Below are 17,500 nucleotides of genomic sequence, written 5' to 3'. Positions count from 1 at the left end.
ACTTGTGTGGTGCAAACCCTCTCGCTGTGTCCCAATGTTGTTGGCTGTGGTAGCAAGAGTTGTCCCACCAGGCTCCGCTCATCCCCGACACCGAAACAACGACATCCACTTCCACCAAAACCAGCCCACTCTCGGCCGGCCCCTCGTCCCCCTCCCCCACGAACTGATCCCTGACCTGACATAGTGGCAGTGTCCGACTCGATTCGAGAGAGTCTTCATCCTCCCGAGTTTAACAACAACAACAACGACAACAACCCACTCCGCGACAACCGTCCTTCCGCCGCAACCCAACCCCGCGGCCGTCTTTGACATCGAAACACCAGCCTTTCCTCATCGTCCCACCCCGCAGTCCATTCCTCGATGCCGCAAACCCTGAGCACGAGAGAGGCCAACCTCTTTCGTACCGTCATCCGCCACTATGAGGACAAGCAGTACAAGCGCGGCTTGAAGGCCGCCGAGCAGATCCTCAAGAAAAACCCCAGGCACGGCGACACCATGTCCATGAAGGCTCTGATCATGAACTCCCAGGGCAAGACGGAGGAGGCTTTTGCCCTCGCCAAGGAGGCTCTCACCGTCGACATGAAGTCCCACATCTGCTGGCACGTCTACGGCATCCTCTACCGCCAGCACAAGAACTTCGACGAGGCCATCAAGGCCTACAAGTTTGCCCTCAAGCTCGAGCCCGAGTCCCAACAGATCCAGCGTGACCTCGCCGTCCTCCAGGTCCAGATCCGCGACTACCAGGGCTACGTCCAGAGCAGGTTCGCCATGCTCAAGGCCAAGCCCCATCTCCGCCAGAACTGGACCGCCCTTGCGATTGCCTATCAGCTCGAAGGCAGCCTCGAACAGGCCGAGAACATCCTCACCACCTACGAGAAGTCCATGACCAACGTTCCCCTCAAGACCGACCAGGAGCACTCCGAGGCTCTCCTTTACAAGAACACCATTATTGCCGAGCGAGGCGATATCAAGCGTGCGCTCGAGCACCTCGAGTCCGACTGCAAGAACTGCCTGGACAGGTTGGCTGTTATGGAAATGCGGGCGCGCTACTTGGGTCAGCTCAACAGGAAAGAGGAGGCGGCAAAGGCGTGGCGGGCACTGCTGGACAGGAACCCCGAGCACCCCGAGTACTACAAGGGTCTGATCGAGGCTTTGGAGATTGACGAGAAGGACGAGGCTGCCCTCAAGGCCATTTATGACGAGTATGCTGCCAAGTACCCTCGCTCGGATGCTGCCAAGAGGTTGCCTCTCAACTTCCTCACCGGCGACAGCTTCAAGGCTGCTGCCAAGAGCTATCTCACCAACATGTTGGACAGGGGTGTGCCTTCGGTGTTTGCCAACCTCAAGCACCTCTACTCTGAGGTTGCCAAGAAGGAGGCCATCCTCGCCCTTGCCGAGGAGTATCTGAAGGAGCATAAGGGGTCTGAGCAAGCGAACGGCGACAGCTCCAAGGGTGTCGGTGCTGCTCTTTACTTCCTGGCGCAACATTACAACTACCACCTCAGCCGCGACCTTGCCAAGGCCATGGAGTATGTTGAGCAGGCTATCGAGCTCGATCCCAAGAACGTTGACTTCCACATGACCAAGGCCAGGATATTCAAGCACCAGGGCGATACCGCCAAGGCCTCGGAAACCATGGACCGTGCCCGTTCGCTCGACACCAAGGATCGTTACATCAACTCCAAGGCCGCCAAGTACCAACTACGGAACAACGAGAACGAGAAGGCTCTCGAGACCATGGGTCTTTTCACGAGGGCTGAAACTGTCGGCGGACCCCTCGCTGACTTGACCGACATGCAGTGCATGTGGTTCTTGACTGAAGATGGTGAGGCCTGGCAACGGCGTGGCAACACCGGCTTGGCTCTCAAGCGTTTCACCACCATCCACAACATTTTCGATATCTGGCAGGAGGACCAATTCGACTTCCACAGCTTCTCCCTCCGTAAGGGTCAGATCCGTGCCTATGTCGACATGATCCGCTGGGAGGACAGCATTCGCGAGCACCCCTTTTACTTCCGTGCTGCTCTTGACGCCGTCAAGCTGTACCTTGATATGTTTGAGAAGCAGCAGGCTTCTGCCAACGGCACCAACGGCACTGGCGAGGCCACCAACGGAGAGGACGCCGCTGAGAAGAAGAAGGCCGCCAAGAAGGCCCGCAAGGAAGCCCAGAAGGCCGAGCGCGAGGCCGCTGAGAAGGCTGCTAAACAGGATCCCAACAAGGCGACGGCCAAGAAGGACGAGGAACCTAAGAAGAAAGACGACGACCCGAACGGCCTCAAGCTCGCTGCCACGACGGATCCTTTGGGTGATGCCATGAAGTTCCTCACCAACATCTTGCAGTTTAGCCCCAAGAACATTGAGGGCCAAATTGCCGGTTTCGATGTTTACATCCGCAGGAGTAAGTTCTGATGCAGCCCCTGTACATGCTTTCCCACTAATAAATCCACAGAGAAGTATCTTCTTGCGCTGCGCTGCCTGAACGCGGCTCAGGCGCTCGACCCCGAGCACCCCCGTGTCAAGGAGCAGTTCGCTGAGCTCCAGAAGGCGGTTGAGTCTCTTGACGATGCTCAGTCGGCCAAGGTCAAAGAAGTGCTCAAGGCCAAGTTCAGTTCTTAGAAGGATCCGAATCGAGCTGTTTTGGGCATGTTGTCAGAGTCGGACTTGAACGCGTTGCAAGCTCCATCGGCTGAACCCTTTTCAATGCCGTCGCAATTCTTGAGCGAGCGCTACCGCGCCTTGCTATTTGAAGTCCAGCGTCCGCCAGCCTAGAAGCCAACGAACCGCAGAGTCGAAGCTTGGGGAGTAGAACTAGGTCATCATCAGAGGTTCTAAGGTATCTCTATTTACCACTTCATATGTGCCGGGAGATGGACCGAGGTAGATGGGTGTGAGTGGCTGATGAGCTAGCGGGGACTGCCTGAGTTGACTGATCGACAAAAAAGGATGATATTTTTACTAGCAGGAGGGTTATCCGGCCGGGGCAAAGAAAGGTATTCCAAAAGTTAGGTTGATTTGCATACTTCGTTGCCTACAGGAAGGTATGTAGACGGGGCGAGGCGAGGGAGCATGGACTCTTTTGGACGCCGGAGTTTTCATCAACTTTTTCTTTGTGCAGATACATACACAACTGAAACCGCATCATCTGTTTAGCGGTGCTTCCTCTGAATACCCAGCCGTGATGGGTTACGTAAAGGTACAAGGGTTTCTAATGTGTTGGAGGTTGTCGTCTGATGCTGGGCACTTGTGGCCAACGAAGTCCAGCTGAGTAGAGGCAGCTCTGGAAGCTTCATTGGCACGGTTAAATCGCCTATATTTCCGGCGTATCCGGCACCGGATGTGCCCCCCCGCCAGGTATGCAACGGCAGTCAGTGTATCGCGTGCGCCTCGGTGGAAGTGGAAGCGGGCACATGCTTCCTGCTGCAGTTGATGGATGCACGATTTTTAGGTGCAGCATCAGCAGCCAGCAGCAGCAATGGGACAGGACGGGAGCTATGACGGGGTCCGCAGTTGACCCCTGAACAGAAACTGCAACCATACCAAACAACAGAACGGTTGAGGAGACAACGACGACGGCTTCAGCAGGGATTTGTGGTCAGCCAGTGAGGGCCGACGTTGCCCCTGTCTCAACAAGTGCCATCCATGATCCAAGACAACAATGCCAAGCACCGATTTTGGCGAGACTGTCAACGGTACGGTGCTTTCTTAGAGTCCGAGAGTGCGACCCGAGTCAGCAACAACTTAAGCCGAGCTTCGTTTCATCCGATCTCTCTCTTGAACTGTCTGTTTGCTTCTTACTTCTCAGCATCTTCAGTGTTTTAGTCTGGAGTCTTTTGATTTGTCGGGTTGTCTTCTTTGTGGCACATCAGTCTCATCATCAGCTCCGTTGCCGGTATTCGCGCGTGCCGTTAAGCTTAAAAAGCCACTCGCATCCATCCATCCATTCCACTTGTACACTCTTCCCCGCATAGCTCGGCACCGGGATCCATTGAGGTTCTTGCCTTGACCGACACCGTGATACAAACGGAACCATAGACACCAAAGAACGTCAAAAGAGAATCGAAACACACGGGAAAATATGGGCGACGTTCGACAACTACAGGATGAACACGCGGCAGCCATTGCGAAGGCGAGCGCACAAGAGCCGTCCATTCAGGCCGTGACATTGCAAGCCACTACTTCTGCTTCCGGAAAGAATGTCACTATTCTCGAACTGCCCACGGTCACACTCACTTGCGAGAAGGATAACTTGGTTATTCAAGGTAAGTGAAGCCTCCATATACATGGCACATCTCATCCCTCCCACAAGCACATTTTCTTTGGACTGGACATCTCTTCTTCCTCATAAGACCTACGTTCGTCCTTAGACTAACCGCAACGCATGCACAGAACATGCCGCTGCCACCAAGAAGTCACGTTCGTGCTGCTCAGGTATATAAAAAGCATCAAGTTTCTCTTACACACAAATCCTCTTTGCAGTGACACAAAACACCCGATGTGGAAGAAAGAGGCCCAACATTCAAGCTCAACCGGATTTATAAACCACATTTCTCTCGATAGTATACTAACACCGTTTCCCTCCCTCCCTCCTCCACAGTCACCCCTTCGCGCCGTCTCGCTCCCGGGTCCGTACCATTCTACAACATCCTCTGGGCCTACATCACCCCCGACCGCAACTACCTCCGTATCGACTTCGCCGAAGAGACCTCTCCCAAGAAACATCAGCTCATCGTCCGCCAACTCGAGTTCCCCCTCCCCTCAGCCTCTCTCCAAGGTCCCCGAGAGCGCGAGCCACTTCTCTCACCACCCTCCATCCCTCCAGTCTCCGCCGCCACCTTAGACGCCTTTGTCGCCCACGTCCTTGACCTCGCCTACCCTGCCCCCATCCAGCGCCGCAAGCGCGCCTGGGTGCTTGTCAACCCGCATGCCGGCCCCGGCGGCGCCGACAAGATTTTTGAAAAGAAGGTCCGCCCCATCTTCGAAGCGGCGCGCATGCCATTGACCGTCGTGCGCACCACCTACTCCGGCGAAGCCGTCACCCTCGCGCAGGACCTGGATATTTCACAGTACGACATCGCAATCCCCTGCTCCGGCGACGGTCTACCGCACGAAGTCTTCAATGGGCTCTCCAAGCGGCCCGATGCCCGCAAGGCGCTTTCAAAGCTGGCAGTGTGCCACATACCCTGCGGCTCGGGCAACGCCATGAGCTGCAACCTCTACGGTACCCACCGCCCTTCGCTGGCGGCGCTAGCTATCGTCAAGGGCGTCCCCACGAAGCTGGACCTGTGCAGCGTCACGCTGCAAGATGGAGAGCGCCTGACGAGCTTTCTGAGCCAGGCGTACGGCTTGATTGCCGATTTGGATATCACTACCGAGCATCTGAGGTGGATGGGTGCGGCAAGGTTTACGTATGGCTTTCTGACGCTGGCCATCAGGAAGAAGACGTATCCGTGTGATGTGGCGATGAAGGTGGAAATGGGCGGGAAGGAGGAGATTAGGGGGCATTATGCGAGGGGAGTGAAGGGGGCGAAGAGTGAGGTTGGGAATGGGGAGGCTAGCGGGGATGGGGAGGAGGGTGGTAGTAACGATGGGGAAGGAGAGGGAGAGGGAGAGGCAATGCCGGGTTTGAAGTATGGAACGGTGAATGATAAGTTGCCGGAGGATTGGGAGGTGGTTCCGCATGAAAAGTTGGGGAGCTTTTACTGCGGTAATGTATGTTTCCCCCTTGCCCCCTTTGCTCTACCAGTCACGTTAACAACCTCGACAGATGGCCTACATGGCCCCAGACGCCAACTTCTTCTCCGCCGCCCTCGCCAACGATGGTTTGTTGGACCTCATCACCACCGACGGCGACATCTCTCTCTGGAAGAACATCAACCTCCAACTCTCGGTCGAATCAGGCCACTTCTTCGACAACCCCTTGGTTTCCTATCGCAAGGTCTCCGCTTTCCGCTTGACACCCCGATACCAGGACCCGAATGGAGTCATCAGCATCGATGGCGAAGCGCGACCGTTCGCTCCCTTCCAGGTGGAGGTACACAAGGGCCTGGGGCTGACCCTCAGTAAGAGGGGTGTGTTCGAAGCGCCTGGACCACATGGATGGGACAAGGTTACAACGACGGAAAGGTTGATGGCCTAGGCGGCTTGAATAGCCGTGAGGATGAGTGTTTGGAAGGTTTTCACCGATGAGAAATTGAGTGTTCCGGGTAAAGGGTTGGAGCAGTGTGAGATTAAGGACTCGGGGAACGTGACGCTGGGGGATGGGTCATATCGAGCACTAGGAACAAAGGTAATGGGAAAAGGGAAAATTTCATGGTAATGGAGGAGGTTAGGATGGGGACATATGAGCGGGATGGGATGGATGGTTATGAGAAAAGGTGGCTGATATTGAATGAGGAGGGCTGCGGTTTTGGGTTGGGGGGCTGAACTGGAAGAGTGGACAACTGAAGATATAGGTTCAAGTACATAATATTGATGATACCCTTTGTTGATAAGCGAAGATGGTAGATAGAGAGCGAAAGACATTGTGTTGCGTTTTGTTTCGTTTGAGAAGACAGTACTTACGCAGTTTCGATAGTAATCGGTTACCTTGTCAAAAAAAAAAAAAAAAAAAAATGGAGAGCTGGATGTTTGTCTGACGGTCAGAATTCCGTAACCTCTAGCTTTCGGTATCTAACAGGACTCAACACTACCAGCCACGTGGGCAGAAACACAGCAAACGGCGCTGGAGGAGGATACTAGACCCAACGCCTTGAATGACCAGACGAAAGTCTCTGAAACCTTACCAGCTGGCATCACCACCGGCCGCCAGCCAGCCGGAACAAGCACTTCACCACCACCACCAACCCAGGCAAACGCGGCACCTACCCGTCACTTGCTGTACCAAGCAACGCCGTTTTATAAGCAACCGGATATCCGACACCTCATAACAACAACATAGAAGGAAGAAGAAGAAGAAGAGAAAAAAAAGTTAGAGTGGAGTAGTAGTTTAACTCGTCGCCCTCCCAAACTGATCCCGAAAAAAAGGGTGAGGCAAGGAGATTCAGGCGGAGACCCGGGTGCGAATCCCGGCTCTAGCACAACTCTTTTTCATTTTTGCATGTCGATTTTCGGGCTCAGAGAGTATTTAACATGTCCAGATTGTTGCCCGCTTTTTCCACTTTGTGTTCTTACTTTTTTTTACATGTATATCATCATCTTTTATATATTTCTTTTGGGGCGGATTCCGAGTCGACAATGGCAGGTCGCAAGACACTTGTCGAGCTAAGCTACATGTTGCACTGAGACTGACTTTCAGATATAGAGAGTAACAATGTTGATGGGTAACTATCTGGCATTACGACATTAAGACTGATCATAACGGTGATGCTAAAGCTGTGGGTGACGATGGTCACTTGCCCGTCGAATCTATATGCGTATCTTCATGCTTCATCTGCCTAACGATCCCTCCCCGTCCATCGTTCAGTAGCATTCATCGCCCATGAATAATCCCTTTCTATCCACCAAGACCATAAAGTATCTATGTTCCGTGGTATCATCAACGTGGGCGATAAGGTCAAAAAACGTGAATAAAGGCAAAACATCACAACACTGAAAATACCACAAAGGGGAACCTAGCTGCTCAAGCCTTGCCCTTTCTTCGCTTCGATCACGAATATCCCATCCACAATCCTCTTCTCACCATCACCCTCCTCCGTCTTTTCAATACTCGCTGAAGAGTTGTCCGAACTTTCTAAACTCTCCTCGTTAGCCGATCTCTCCTTTTGCTCTCTCCTCTCCCTTTCCCTCTGGAACCTCGCCTTCCTCTGCGCCCTCCACCCCGGTCCCCTTGTCATCAACAGATAGATAATCGGACTAAACACCACCAGCACCAGCGGCCAAAACGTAAACGTCCAGCCCACGCCCATCTTCTGCAACATGGCCTCGATAAACGCCGTCGCCCCTGCGCCGCACAAGCACCTGACCAAGTTCGTTGCCGCCACTGCCGTCGCCGGCGCCTCCGGGTACAGGTCCACCACCAGGGTATTCACCAGACTGAAGCTGCCCGTGACACACAATCCGACAACGAACAACAACACCAACGGGCCGGCTACATGTGTCGTAGTCTCCAGCGCCCAGGCGTACCCGATCGTCGCTACCACACCGACTCCCAAGATGGGAATGACAGGCTGCAGTCGGGCCCTCTCGATGGGAAACTTGGACAAGTCGTCGCCGCGCTTGTAGTCGATCGTCATACCCATCTCCTTGGCCAAACGACGGTAGTTCCAGTCCAGGATCCTGCCTTGCACGACAGCGGCCACGGTGCAGCCGATGCCATACGGTAAATAGCAAAGACCGGTCTCAAGCTGGTTATACCCGTACCTATCGGCGAACTGGGTGCCTAGCGTAGCGCAGATTAGGATAAAAACCAGGTAAACCATCGTGCCGTACGAAATCAGCAATCCCAAGTCCGGGTTGAAAACCACCTTCAAGGTATTGAACGGATTCGGAAACCTCAGCTTCGGTCTCGTCCTCTCCGCCTGCCGTTTCGCCTCCTCCTCCTCCTCTTTGGAGCCGGGATGTCTTCTCCTCCTCTTTCCCTTCACATAATCCACCACCGTCATATTCCACCACACCTGCGGCTTCGTCGACCCATTGCCCACCACGTTTCTGCACGTCTCCGGCACCAACAGAATATACGGCACCAACCAGACCCCCGTGTAGATAAGACAAAACCAAAAGATGGCGTGCCAGCCCAGGTACTGCCCGATCACGCCACCGATGACGGGCGAAAGAGAAGGACCGATGTTGATCCCCGCCGAAACAAAACCCATGTATTTTCCCCTCTCGGCGGAAACAGCGACGTCTGCCACTACTGCGTAACAGAGCGCCAAGCTCCCGGAACTTCCAAAGCTCTGCAACATCCTCAACACCAACAGTGCCGCATAGTTCTTTTGCAGCGCCAGTCCCAAGTTGGCGCAAATGTAAACGATAAAACTGATAATAAAGGCCGGTCTACGACCAGCCGCGTCGCCAAAGTCGCCGTAGAGCGTCGGGGAAAAGGCCTGCATGATCATGTAGGTTGTCAAAGTCAGGTTGGCTTTGCTAATAGAGACGTTGAGGTCGTGGGCGACGGCGTCGAGAACGGGAAAGTAGATGTTGGCGGTCATGGGACTGATGAAGCCGGCGAAGGTGATCATGGTCACGATCCATTTGCGGGTGGAGGGGGGAAAGACGGTGTAGGCGGGTCCGGAGGAGAGGCGGGTGAGGTTGGCTTCGGGGTCTTGGGAGGCGTTGATGCCTGAAGGGTCTAGGTCCGGGTCCGGATCCGGGTTCGGGACGGGTACGGGGCCCGGCTGGTAGGTAGTAGGGTCACTGCTGGGTGATATTGTTGAGATGACGTCCTCCTTTTCTTGGGCGGGTGCTCTTGTTGGCTGCTGCTCTTGCAGTGGTGAGTTTGGAGGGTCGATGCCTCGACCTACTGAGGCCTCAGAGGTGAGAGATAACGGACGGGAACCACTCATGTTGGGTGGCTCCGGTCTTGATCCAGGAGCGGTTTTGTTCAGGTTGGATAAAAGAAGTACGATGCTTCTATGTAACCGGTAGCAAACGAAAAATCCAGAATTACTTATGCTGGAGATTTGACCTCACCGCCACTAAGATATCTGGCGGCAAGCACCAATCGGTATTTGAAAGGGACAAAAAAGAGGAAGGGTAGTGGGGGTGGATAGATGGTCATACGAGAAATCCCAACTGCCGCTTGGACGGCGATACATGAAAGGCTTTTTATTTCCGGAGCTCATTGCATGACTTGTATCCCCAGTTCGCAAGGGGTGGTGGCCTTACCTCAGGGTCTGGCTTCCGTTGGCTCTTTCTTTGAACAAACAAGAATCATGGAGGATTGTTAAGCCTGACCGACGAGGAAGGTGGTTAAGCTTATCACTAACAACTTGTCCAATCACGTCAATCCGTACTGTAGAACAGATAGGTAGTGTACAGAAGGCAGGCTTCTGGTCAAAGTGTCCGGAGGCCATCGAATGATGCTGAACGTAGAGAGCGGATGGGTCACGTTTATGTCTTTTGCTTTGACCAGGCATCATTTGCAGTTGAGCCGAAGACAATGTGAATCTCGGCAATGTTTTTACTAGTAGTTTGACTTGAGGGCTCACAACGATCTGTGTCAAGGGAGATGTCATGTTTACTTACACTGTGCTCGTGATCAACCGATCAACTCAACGTCCGTTCATCACCATCCGAATTCCTCGATACGAACAACTCCCGTCACTATCATTAGAGGTACGTAGCCACGTAGCTTTGTGCCACTACTTTTTCCAACCCGATATCGGTTCCGTCAATGTTCGAATTCCAGATTCCATTCGAGCTTGTCTGTGTGAATGACAAGGGGAAAAAAAAAAAACAGGAAGAAAAAGGGAGAAACTATGGTTGCCGAAATGGCGAGAATAACACCGAGCTGGACGACATCGGCGCCGTTTTTGCCGCTTTCCGCTCCGGTCGGGGCAACAAACGCTCCACAACGGCAGGGCGCGCATCTTGGCATCTTGGCATCTTGGCGAGCTTGGCAGGCACCGGATGCCAAAGCCACATCGCCTTCGAACCCCAAGCACCAGCCACTGATCGATACACTCCGTCATCGCTTGGCATCATTTCAGCCACGTTGAGCTACACTACAGCATGCGGCAGCACTCAGCAATGGGATCATCCCGTCTCCAACCTCAACTTTCCCTTTGACATCGTGACACCTTGATGGCCTCGGACACTGATTCGAGACCTGGACGACAAGGTGGTCCTCAAGATAACCATTACATAAGTCATAATCCTTAATAAACATCATGGCGGACCTCACTTCCACCTTCAACGGGCTCCTCAAAGGCCACGATGCACCTCCCACAAAACCCTTTACCACTGATACCGCCGACGAGTTCCTAAAGGAGGCTTACAGAATTGTAGGCCATCTCCCCCACTCCTGGCGCCCTCTTGGAACAAATTCCTAACGTACATTATCAGACCTCTCTTGTTGCCCAATTACACTCCGAGCTTCGCAATCTCCGTCAAGCCTACCTCTCGACTGCCGCTCCGCGCAAGACACACCTCCACACTTCGGCTCGTAACGGCTCCTCCCAGCCAGTCTACCTTACCGATCGTGACCGCGAAGAAATTGACGCCAATGCCAAAGCGACGCTGCGCGACCTCAATGCCCGCATTCGCGCCCTCGAGGACGCCGAGCAGCTGCGCCAGAGCACCGAGACCGCCTTGATCCAGAAGAAGTACGCCCGCGGCCTTGGCGCATTGGGGTCCTGGGCTGCTGGCGGCGGCCCGCTAGGAAGCTCAAAGAGCAAAGAACATGCTGCTGCCGAGGCCGTTGCCCGTCAGCTGGGCGCACATCGCGAGAGTGTTATTTGGTACCTAAGGCAACGCCTGCAGGAGACAGCAAGAACGCAGCAGGCCATGATGGAGACCAGGCTGACGCGGGAGATGGAAAAGAATAGGAGCGTGTTGGCCAAGGCAAGGAGCAGTACTGGATTGGATACTGGAAATCACTTTGGTTCACGGAGACGGTCCGGAAGCACGGTCCAGGGGAACACCTCTCATCTGCCTGTGGATGAGTATGAGAGAAGATCGGCGGTGCCTACACAAGACCTGACGGATGAACAAATACAAATGTTCGAAAAGGGGAATCAAGATATGGTGAAGCACTTTGAGAGTACGCTGGACAAAGTCAGGTATGGAACATGTCTAGGACGACTTTCGAGGTCCACATCAGGGACTAATTGTGTCACAGGGCCGCCGAACAATCACTGCTCGAGATTTCCGAACTGCAAAATATGCTGGTTAGCAATCTCACAACTCAATCGGCGCATATTGACCAGCTTGTGGCCGAGTCTTTCGAGACCACCGAGGGCGTCGACAGGGGTAACAAGGAGCTCAAGAAGAGCACTAACAGGGCCAGTCCAGCTCGGTATACCTTCTTCGCTGCTACGGGGCTCTGCGCCTTCCTTGTCATATGGGATCTGATCATTTAAGACGGTTGGCGTCCGCAATTCGACTTATAGGCGGCAAGCGCTTGATCAAAAATCAAGCCAATCAGCCACTTGCTAATTTTACTCCAACGCTTCTTCTCCCACTGATCGCATCCTTCTGCGTCAAACTCGGCTGTCTCGTCGGTTGTTGCGTCTAGTTTGTTGTACCCTCAACCTGCAAAGTGCAGGAGCTTCTCGTATTGTCATCACCAAAATCCACATCGATGTCCCCTTCCTTCCTCAAATGCTTGCCAGCCTTGTGTTCATCAACTTGGTCGGGCAAACCATTTCTTCTTCCCCTCCATCACATTCTGACAGCTTTGACTTGGTCAAATATCACAAGTAACAATCTAGATTACACGTCGATATCGGCACTATCATCATCACCAGTAACGTTTGTTATATCGGGACTCATTGGTTTTTCCTCATCCGGGGCTCCTTCTATCCTCCGTTTTGGGTATTGTTCGCCATTTCGCTGCCGCCGCCGTCAAATTGCCTGCTGTGGTACATCAAGTTCTTCGAGAATTTGACCCCAACATTCGGAGCATCCTGAACGGAAGTGAAAGGGACCTGTAGGTGTCTTCCAACATAATCTCTACCGACCAAAAGCTGACCGATTACAAGCAGGTGCCCACGAATGTGATACCCTCGTCATTATCAAAACTCTGCTCCTGACCGCCCACGCACGTGTTGCTTCTACAGGAAGGCCAGCTTTATCTCTTTGTTCAGCTTCCCACAACGGTCGTGTCGACATCCCCGTTCAACATGTCGCTTGGTCAATTATCCTCAAACATCGTCCACCATGTATTCTCGACGGTAAATGGTGCATTTGCCTGGCCACCATCATCGAAAGTAGCCGGCACTGCTTTCTTCACTGCCGCTCAGGTTCTGGCGTTTTACCTCTTTGCAACAGTGGACAATTTCAGCTTTCCGATAACTACGAGCTACCTTTCCCTACGCGGGCGCGTCCAAGTAGAGAACCCGGACATCCAGCTCATTGAACAGATATTTTTCAACGCGTTACTTCGGACGGAGCTGGCAATCGACGACAGAATTCGAGGAAATCGAGATCGCCCTGAACGTCATACTCATTATCACAATATGAGAGACATAATCCCATGCCCCCCCTGCTCCGGCTATCCCCGTCTTGGGATATTCCCATGCTATCCACTCTTTATCAGGTTGATCAAACCCACGCTTCAGTTCGGCTATCAACTATACAGATCCGTCAAAGATCTTGTTTTCAATTATTTTGAGGTAGAGAGCACAGGGAGAATCGACGACATCGCGGTGTTTGACCTTGGCCAGATCATAGGTGCAGGATTTATCGAAGGGCCACGGCATGGTGCGGCGCTGCAATGGCTCTTGTCGGACGCCTTGGTCTGGCGTTGGCAAGCCAAAGGCAAGAGGCTGTTTTTTGATATCAAAATCAATGACCTTCCCGCGAATTCCCTTCGAGTGGTTTTTCGTGGAGGAAGGGTCGAGAGATTCGACAACTAATTATCAAAAAGTTTATGTCAGTAAACCACAGACAGACACAGTACACGTTGGATCAAGCGATGATGTCTACCCTCAACAGGGTGATGGGGGCCCACGTCCTTGTATCGAGCAAGAGGATAGTTGATAAGTGGCTCTGTCTCATTTGCTGCCGTCATTGAACTTCCTCCCCTGTTCTGATACCTCACAAAGTCTCTTTTGTATCGTCCTCGGAATCTCGCTAACATATACAGCAGCATGATCATTAAAGTACCCGACGTGGATCCTTTCAACTATGGAGCGTATTAGGGGTATGGCATCCGGGTGGATGGGCTAGATCACTTTGGAAAACACGATGGGTTAGTGGGGAGTATTTGGATCTTTGTGTCACGACAGTATGGGAGGGTGGAGAAGTCACTCACTGTGCGGAAGGGATTGCGGATAGGTTACAAGGTGGAAAAGTAAACGAAAAGGCGGCAGACGTTGCAGGATAGCCGATGATGTATGCCTTGGGGGTTCGTTGGTGGTAACTTACTGAGGAACCATGGTAACGAGTTGCAAGCGATAACAGCGGGTTTTGTGCAGCACTTTAGATACAGTCTATACCGTATTAACTACTTGTCGAACTTGTCTGTCCATTTTGTGCTTCTGGGGCTAAGTGATACTCGTATAGACAGTCCCAGGATTTTCTTGTATACTGTAAAATACTTCTCAGGACGATATTTACATGAACCTGATCCATAGATCAGTCTGAGGCGGCAAGACCATCTCTCCAGGATGACTTGAAACCCCTTTCTAAGACCAAGATATCCAGATTACTTTAGCAAAATCACCTCCTTTGAAAATGTTCTTGAAAAGAATCCGTCAAGTAAGATACTGCTATCAGAAAGTCATTCAAGAAAAGGACTATCATCGAGGTCGTAGTACTTGATAAAAATATCCCTCATCGTTGATACTCAGGATAGAACTAATCTATGAATAAGTCCAAATCGAACACCATACACTTGATAGCAGCTTTTACAATTATGTATCATCCCTGGAGATCCTTTTTCGACCACCCAGATGGACCGCGCTATGGTGGTAATACCTGCCCCGTTCTCAGTTGTGGATATCGTCGAGTGCGTTTTGTTTACTTTCTATCAGGGGCTGGCGGAGTGGAGAACCCCAAACGCTTTGCCAGTCACATCCAATACGAAGAATATCACACAAGGAAAATCGGAAGAAAAGGGACAAGAGTTTGGGGGGGGATTCAGAAAGTCCAACAAGGACCAAACAAAGAGAACAAGTTTTTTTGATTAACCATTCGGGCACGTGAATTAGTGTGTGCCTCTATCCCATCAATGTTGTTCCCCATTGATGGTTAGTTTTCCCGGTTGCTGTTCCCATCCATTCAGCAGCAAAGTAGTACCCATGGGGAGGCATCTTAGGCCTCGACCTCGTTACCATATAACACCCCAATAACAGACCAGCAAATAAACCCGTTACTGATGATAAGAGAGGATCGCTGTAATCTTGCTAATCCCCATTCAGACATACAGCATGACCACCTGATAACCGCTTATTCGTCAAAGAAAAGGGAATAGCAGAAAACAAGAAAGAGTAAGAGTAATGACCAAGAAACAGTAAAGAACTAGAGCAGAAAGGAAAGCAAAGACTGAGGCGTCCTCTATTGCACTTCCCTGACAACCTTGTCCACCGCCCTGGCAACGTAATCTACGTTCTTTTTATTTAGACCGGCCATGCTGATGCGGCCGTTCTTGGTCATGTAGATGTGGAACTCCTCCCTGAGCTTAGCCACCTGCTTCTCGTTCAACCCGGTAAATGAGAACATGCCGATTTGGTCGGTAATGTGGTTCCACGGTCCCGGGGTGCCCAGCTCCTCGAGCTTTGCCCGCAGAGCTTTCCTCATGTCGATGATGCGGCCCGACATGGTGCGCAGGTTCTCCTTCCACTCGGCGAAGAGCGCGGGGTCGTTGAGTACGATCGAAGCCACCTTGGCGCCGTATATGGGCGGGTTGGAAATCTCGGAGCGCTGGAGTAGGGTGAGCTGCGAGGCCACGCGGGTGGTTATGGACGCAGCATCCGGCGAAGGGGCGGAGATGAAGTGGAAGCAGCCAGCGCGTTGCCCGTAGAGACCAAAGTTCTTGGCGAAGGACTGTGCGACTACGAGCTCGAAACCGAGCTCGACGAAGAGCCGGATGGCGGAGGCGTCCCGGTCGAGGTCGCCCGAAGCGAAACCCTGGTAGGCGGTGTCGAAGAAGGGGAAGTGGCCCTTGGCGGCCATGATCTCGGCGATCTCGCGCCACTGGGCGAGCGTAGGGTCGACGCCGGTGGGGTTGTGGGCGCAGGCGTGGAGGAGGATGATAGAGCGCTCGGGGGCGTCAGAGAGGGCCTTCTTCATGCCGTCAATGTCGAGGCCCTTGGTCTTCTGGTCGAAGTAAGGGTACTGGGCGATGGGGAGGCCGACGTTGGAGAAGATTTGGTTGTGGTTGGCCCATGTTGGATTGCTGAGGTAGACGGTGGGCTTCTTGGAGGCGTCGCCGTACGGGTTGTAGAAGCGCGAGAGGAAGAGACCGCCGAGATGGCAGGCGCCAGTGCCGGAGATGGTCTGGATCGAGGCGACGCGCCCCTCGGCGATGGCGGGAGCAGAGGCACCGACAACGAGCTCGGCGGCTTTGCTGGTTAGGGAAGCGAGACCGGCGATGGGGAGGTATTCGTGGTTGGCTTCAGGGTCGTTTCGTATGATTTCATCCGCCTGTTTTGTGGGAAAGTAATTAGTTACCTAGCGTTCTGTTTGCTGCATCTTGATGGCTTCTTCTCGATGGTCACTATGGCGACAGTGCAGGGAGAGCTGTAAGTGCCCCTGGAAGGTGGAAGGGGGGCTCTTAGGGAGGGGTTCTGTAGGCCGCACGAGGTGCCTAGCTCCAGGGGCTACCCTATCCCGCCCAGGGCAATCGCCTACAGGCTTCCCCGGATTGCCCGACACAGTGAGGCTCTTGAGGCCCTCGCGATGGAACTGCAGTGACGGGGACTCCAGTGTGCCGCATGGCCAGATGAAATGGAAATAAACATAAAGCGACACTCACCTTCTTGACAACTGGTAATACCCACGGCTTCGCATTCTCATCTCTGTACGCGCCGATGCCCTGGAAACAGCAAATTAGCAATTGCTGTGTTATTTGCACCACACGGCGCATGTGGGTGGCCGTGAGAAAGCAACATACCAAATCAACTTTTTGGGGACTTGGGTCCGCCTTGAACGCTCTCGCCAACCCAAAGAGAGGATCCTCGGGAGCTTGAGGTACCACCTCGGCGGGGAAACTTGTTGTTTGTGGCAGCGCCATGTGTTTGGCGATGGTCTGGATTCGGTGGAGGGGAGTAGAAGAGGTGGAGTTGGCACTAGGGTTGGTGTTGGTGATGGTTGTGCGATTTGGCGATGACGTTGGGGTGTGGTGGGAGGGGAAGGAAGTGTGGGCGTGAGGAGCGGGAGCGGCAGCGCGCAATAAAGTCGAGGCAGGCGCCATCTTGTCTGTTTTGTATCTGAGGCGGTTTCGGTAGAGGTATGTCAAAATTCTTTGCGGCGAGGCCTGGAACGGACTCTCTTCGGTTGATTTGATGCAGCCTTGCAATCCGCTGTCTGGGTACACCGACAACGGACGGGGATTTGGACAGGCCAAAGTTTCGGGGGGTTACAGTCAGCGGACTCGGTCGGATCTAGCCAGAAGTTCGGATCGAGCAGCGGTCCGTAAGCGGTTCTCTTTTTAGCTCTTCAGCCTGTACGGAAGGGCGGGGAAGATGGCTGGTATCTTGCTGGCTAGAAGTTGGGGATCGTAGCACTCTCTTGGTTCAGGTTTGCAAGTCGTGACCAATACGGACTGTGCGATTGGTCTTCTGGGCAGGTTGTTGTGTAATGCCGTAATGGTAGGATAACAAAAGACACAGTTTACATGGGAAAGGAGGAATCTACGGGAACAGGCAGAGCAAACAGCCCGTAGGACTACATATGACCT

General features: G+C 53.1%; 6 protein-coding genes and 1 non-coding gene across 7 annotated transcripts; 5 read left to right on the top strand and 2 right to left on the bottom strand.

Moving 5' to 3' along the window:
- Window positions 1–265: 265 nt before the first annotated feature.
- On the top strand, window positions 266–2,962 carry B0T23DRAFT_206989 (NMDA receptor-regulated protein 1-domain-containing protein). Its single transcript, XM_062833484.1, has 2 exons — window positions 266–2,398; window positions 2,450–2,962. The coding sequence occupies exons 1-2, from the start codon at window positions 361–363 to the stop codon at window positions 2,614–2,616; spliced, it is 2,205 nt and encodes a 734-aa protein (XP_062689586.1). The 5' UTR covers window positions 266–360; the 3' UTR covers window positions 2,617–2,962.
- A 1,113-nt stretch (window positions 2,963–4,075) lies between these two features.
- On the top strand, window positions 4,076–6,136 carry B0T23DRAFT_431128 (ATP-NAD kinase-like domain-containing protein; the record flags this gene model as incomplete). The annotated part of the gene is made up of 4 exons (XM_062840297.1): window positions 4,076–4,259; window positions 4,387–4,413; window positions 4,595–5,709; window positions 5,765–6,136. The coding sequence occupies 4 exons, from the start codon at window positions 4,076–4,078 to the stop codon at window positions 6,134–6,136; spliced, it is 1,698 nt and encodes a 565-aa protein (XP_062689585.1).
- An 830-nt stretch (window positions 6,137–6,966) lies between these two features.
- On the top strand, window positions 6,967–7,076 carry B0T23DRAFT_t321. The gene has a single exon. It is a non-coding gene; the product is annotated as a tRNA-Gly (tRNA).
- Window positions 7,077–7,364: 288 nt separating this feature from the next.
- Window positions 7,365–9,823, bottom strand: B0T23DRAFT_385935 (major facilitator superfamily domain-containing protein). Its single transcript, XM_062837574.1, has one exon. It carries the CDS (start codon window positions 9,498–9,500, stop codon window positions 7,611–7,613), a length of 1,890 nt encoding a protein of 629 aa, XP_062689584.1. The 5' UTR covers window positions 9,501–9,823; the 3' UTR covers window positions 7,365–7,610.
- An 869-nt stretch (window positions 9,824–10,692) lies between these two features.
- B0T23DRAFT_206917 (snare-complex protein syntaxin-18 N-terminus-domain-containing protein) lies at window positions 10,693–12,128 on the top strand. Its single transcript, XM_062833482.1, has 3 exons — window positions 10,693–10,940; window positions 11,002–11,717; window positions 11,777–12,128. Exons 1-3 carry the CDS (start codon window positions 10,827–10,829, stop codon window positions 12,015–12,017), a joined length of 1,071 nt encoding a protein of 356 aa, XP_062689583.1. The 5' UTR covers window positions 10,693–10,826; the 3' UTR covers window positions 12,018–12,128.
- Window positions 12,129–12,688: 560 nt separating this feature from the next.
- B0T23DRAFT_206919 (uncharacterized protein) lies at window positions 12,689–13,523 on the top strand. Its single transcript, XM_062833483.1, has one exon. The coding sequence runs from the start codon at window positions 12,780–12,782 to the stop codon at window positions 13,512–13,514; it is 735 nt and encodes a 244-aa protein (XP_062689582.1). The 5' UTR covers window positions 12,689–12,779; the 3' UTR covers window positions 13,515–13,523.
- Window positions 13,524–14,970: 1,447 nt separating this feature from the next.
- B0T23DRAFT_206902 (aspartate aminotransferase) lies at window positions 14,971–17,253 on the bottom strand. The gene is made up of 3 exons (XM_062833481.1): window positions 16,715–17,253; window positions 16,577–16,636; window positions 14,971–16,245 (listed from the first exon to the last, which is right to left on the bottom strand). The coding sequence occupies exons 1-3, from the start codon at window positions 17,012–17,014 to the stop codon at window positions 15,157–15,159; spliced, it is 1,449 nt and encodes a 482-aa protein (XP_062689581.1). The 5' UTR covers window positions 17,015–17,253; the 3' UTR covers window positions 14,971–15,156.
- Window positions 17,254–17,500: the final 247 nt, after the last annotated feature.

The sequence above is a fragment of the Neurospora hispaniola genome (genome assembly GCF_033458365.1).
Source record: "Neurospora hispaniola strain FGSC 10403 chromosome Unknown B0T23scaffold_7, whole genome shotgun sequence".
In the NCBI taxonomy this organism is placed as follows: Eukaryota; Fungi; Ascomycota; class Sordariomycetes; order Sordariales; family Sordariaceae; genus Neurospora; species Neurospora hispaniola.
This window is presented reverse-complemented; position numbering and strand designations above follow the sequence as displayed.

Coding starts and splice junctions, on each gene's coding strand:
- B0T23DRAFT_206919 (XM_062833483.1), top strand. CDS start 12,780: ATGTCGCTTGGTCAATTATCCTCAAACATCGTCCACCATGTATTCTCG.
- B0T23DRAFT_206989 (XM_062833484.1), top strand. CDS start 361: ATGCCGCAAACCCTGAGCACGAGAGAGGCCAACCTCTTTCGTACCGTC. Junction 2,399..2,449: donor CGATGTTTACATCCGCAGGA/GTAAGTTCTGAT, acceptor ATAAATCCACAG/AGAAGTATCTTCTTGCGCTG.
- B0T23DRAFT_206917 (XM_062833482.1), top strand. CDS start 10,827: ATGGCGGACCTCACTTCCACCTTCAACGGGCTCCTCAAAGGCCACGAT. Junction 10,941..11,001: donor TAAAGGAGGCTTACAGAATT/GTAGGCCATCTC, acceptor GTACATTATCAG/ACCTCTCTTGTTGCCCAATT. Junction 11,718..11,776: donor AGTACGCTGGACAAAGTCAG/GTATGGAACATG, acceptor ATTGTGTCACAG/GGCCGCCGAACAATCACTGC.
- B0T23DRAFT_206902 (XM_062833481.1), bottom strand. CDS start 17,014: ATGGCGCCTGCCTCGACTTTATTGCGCGCTGCCGCTCCCGCTCCTCAC. Junction 16,637..16,714: donor GTCCCCAAAAAGTTGATTTG/GTATGTTGCTTT, acceptor TGCTGTTTCCAG/GGCATCGGCGCGTACAGAGA. Junction 16,246..16,576: donor TATTACCAGTTGTCAAGAAG/GTGAGTGTCGCT, acceptor CCCACAAAACAG/GCGGATGAAATCATACGAAA.
- B0T23DRAFT_385935 (XM_062837574.1), bottom strand. CDS start 9,500: ATGAGTGGTTCCCGTCCGTTATCTCTCACCTCTGAGGCCTCAGTAGGT.